The sequence below is a fragment of the Labrus bergylta genome, chromosome 22, assembly GCF_963930695.1.
Source record: "Labrus bergylta chromosome 22, fLabBer1.1, whole genome shotgun sequence".
In the NCBI taxonomy this organism is placed as follows: domain Eukaryota; kingdom Metazoa; phylum Chordata; class Actinopteri; order Labriformes; family Labridae; genus Labrus; species Labrus bergylta.
Window position 1 is genome coordinate 15,019,160 of NC_089216.1, and position 3,047 is coordinate 15,022,206.

The window sequence follows — 3,047 nt, forward strand, 5'->3', positions numbered from 1 at the left end:
GACAGCCTACAACACTTTATTTAGTCTAATGCAAATACCTGTACGCTGTCGCCGCCGCACCTGGAGCTGATTGGTGGTTGTGGACATGCCTGTGACGTTGCTCTCGCGCACACCTGAGGCTCGTTTGAAGAGGAGGGCGCGAGGATTAAAAGACAAAGTGATTCAGTGTGTGTGTGTGTCTGTGTGTTTGTGTGATTCCAGCAGGTCAGCGGATCCATAACCATCAAACCGTCTCACCAGTCCACAGGTAAACTCCTGAGCCGTGCGGTTCACCTCCACGATCATCTCTAACGACCACCACACCTGTGTGCAGACATGCTGGAGGTGAGTCTCTACTTCAAACTGTCCTTCTCTCTAAGCTTTCCTTACAAAAATACAACTTTAGAGGTCGTCACATGTTCTTTAAAGGTCGATTAACTTCAATTTGTTTAAAGACTAAATGATTTAATTAACATTAAAATCTCACCACGCTGTAAGGCCCAGTCTCTTTCACTGGCGTGGTGTTGCTCAGAGGCCTCTGTGCATTCAGTGTGGAAACAGTTTGTGGATAAATCAGGGGAAAAAAACAGCAGCACAGAAAACTAAGGTGAGCTACAACATGTTAACAAAAACCATGAAGCAGCTTTACAAAGTAACATCAAGTTGGTAATTAATTTAGTTTATTGATTTATTTAAGTTTACTATTGTCTTAGTCTTGCCTCTTGGCTGTGCACTGGTTTAGTTTGAATGTGATTAAAGGCCTGTAGTAGCCTAAATAAAAGCTGGGAACAACTTTTTATTTAAACTTATAATAAACCAAACCCTTAAAATATTTATTACAACAATTCAGAGTTATTTAATTTGAAATTAACTTACAAATTTTAAACATTCAGTGAACTGTTGAAACTTTACCTGGACTTTTCTATTTCTAGTTTGTTCCTGTTATTTAATTATTTCTCCAAGTTTTGGACTAAATTTGGTTTAAAACTATTTTAATGTGTATTACAGACTATTGGGGCTAAAAAGCAAGGGGGGGGGGGAGTATACTGTTTAGCTCAAGCAAACTTTAAAGTAAAGCTAATGGGCTCAAAGTTTTGGCAGCGTGGTGACAATTGGCATGACTGTTGTGTCTTTTATTCTGCAAGGAAGTAAAAATATTCTTGTAGTGTAATGATCGCCACATCCTGATGAACCAATAACTCAGAAGACAACCGTGTAAACTCGAGATGTTGGGCATATAGCGTTCAACCACATCTAGCTAATGTGACGTTTTTCAACATCACTGCTTGAGTTCTAATGTTGGCATTAAAGCGTCTGGCTAATAGTTTCACGTTTGTGCTGAAAGGTGTTAGCAGTTTATGTTGGCTAGTAAGAGGCTAAACTTTTACCTCAGCTAATCAATTAAAACTTTACTAATTAGCTCATATTAAAGTGTTTTTTTTTTTTTGGTTCGAGTTGCTAATCAATCTGGGAGCAGTCACATGTTCACGACTAGTAACCTGGAAGGCTGAAGCTACCGCTCAACCAGTGACTTAGTGATCACTGGAACAAAAAGCTTAACTTTTAAAAAAATTCATCACTAAAATTAAGCAATAATCTGATGCTAGCAGGCTAAGTGGTTGAATGCTAACGTAGCCGTTAAACATCAGATAGCTTAGATTTAATGCCTAAAGCATCATTGGATTTTTACAGTCTATTGTCGATCAAGTTTGTGATGAACAGGAAGTAGAGAAAATAACATTTGTCAAATCATGTGTTGAAACAAGTTTATAAGTGACTGCTGTTTAAAAAAATGGCGCCAATGTTGACTGTTTTATTTCTTTTATCTGCAGACAAGCAGCGACGACTTGTTCCTGCCCTCCTATCAGGACGAGGAGCTGGTGGACAACCTCCTCTCCAGCGAGGAGTCTGATGGCGACGTAGGAGGCGGTCTCTCCCTGGCGAAGGCCCTGCTCCCCCTGGTGGAGTCGTCCTCCTCCCCACTCATGCCGTGGCTCTTCTCCACCCGTTACAAGACGGAGCTCTGCACCAGCTACTCGGCCACCGGCTTCTGCAAGTACGCAGAGCGCTGCCAGTTCGCCCACGGCCTCCACGAGCTCCACGTCCCCTTCCGCCACCCCAAGTACAAGACGGAGCTGTGCCGCAGCTATCACACCACCGGATACTGTTACTATGGCAACCGCTGCCTGTTTGTGCACAGCGCCACAGAGCAGCGCCCTGCCGTCCGCCGCCGCAGGAACGTCCCCTGCCGCACCTTCCGCTCCTTCGGCGTGTGCCCGTTTGGTACCCGCTGTAACTTCCTGCACGTTGAGGGTGGCAGCGTGGACTCCCCTGATGATGTTGAGGAGAAGACTCCGCCTCTTCCCAGCCCTCAGCCACACCCACCTCCACAGACAAAGGAGTGGAAGCCGCGTGGCGCTCTGTGCCGCACCTTCAGCTCGTTCGGCTTCTGCCTGTACGGGACACGCTGCCGCTTCCAGCACGGCCTCCCCAGCAAGATGAAAAACTCAGAGCAGACACCGCTGCCTTACCAGAGCAGCTCAGGTTTACCCTCCCCCAACTCGCCCTTCACCTCCACCTCACCTAATTCCTCGACCTCCTCCTCCCCTCCGTCCACCTCCCCGCTTCTAACTCCACCAGCCGAGGCCACCGCCCACAACGCCTTCACCTTCTCCAGCCAGCACCTGAGCGACCTGCTGCTGCCGCTCGCACTGCACCTGCAGCAGTTGGAGAGCAGCAAGGCGTCGGAGATCTGGGACAACCGGGCTCTCTGATTGGCCGACAACAAGCAGCACTAACAGCACAGCTCCTTTTTTTTTAAATGTTTTTGTTTTTAACCCTCGTTCTGAGGACATTATTTTTTTTTTTTAAACTGAAGGTTGTTTAACTCGAGGGCTTGTGTCTGCAGGTCATCAGGACTAGACTGGTTCTGGTTTCCTGTAACTTAAGGTGTAGCTATGAGTGTAATTTAAGTTTTTAACTATTGTAAATACTTTATTATTGAACTGAGTGAATGAAATGTCTGAGCTCAGGATCATGAATAAACTCATTTTAATCTCTAAACTCTA

The 3,047-nt window shown here is 45.6% G+C and overlaps 1 protein-coding gene across 1 annotated transcript; it reads left to right on the forward strand.

The window, feature by feature from the left end:
• Positions 1 to 135: 135 nt before the first annotated feature.
• cth1 (cysteine three histidine 1) lies at positions 136 to 3,047 on the forward strand. The gene is made up of 2 exons (XM_020649305.3): positions 136 to 324; positions 1,812 to 3,047. Exons 1-2 carry the CDS (start codon positions 316 to 318, stop codon positions 2,751 to 2,753), a joined length of 951 nt encoding a protein of 316 aa, XP_020504961.1. The 5' UTR covers positions 136 to 315; the 3' UTR covers positions 2,754 to 3,047.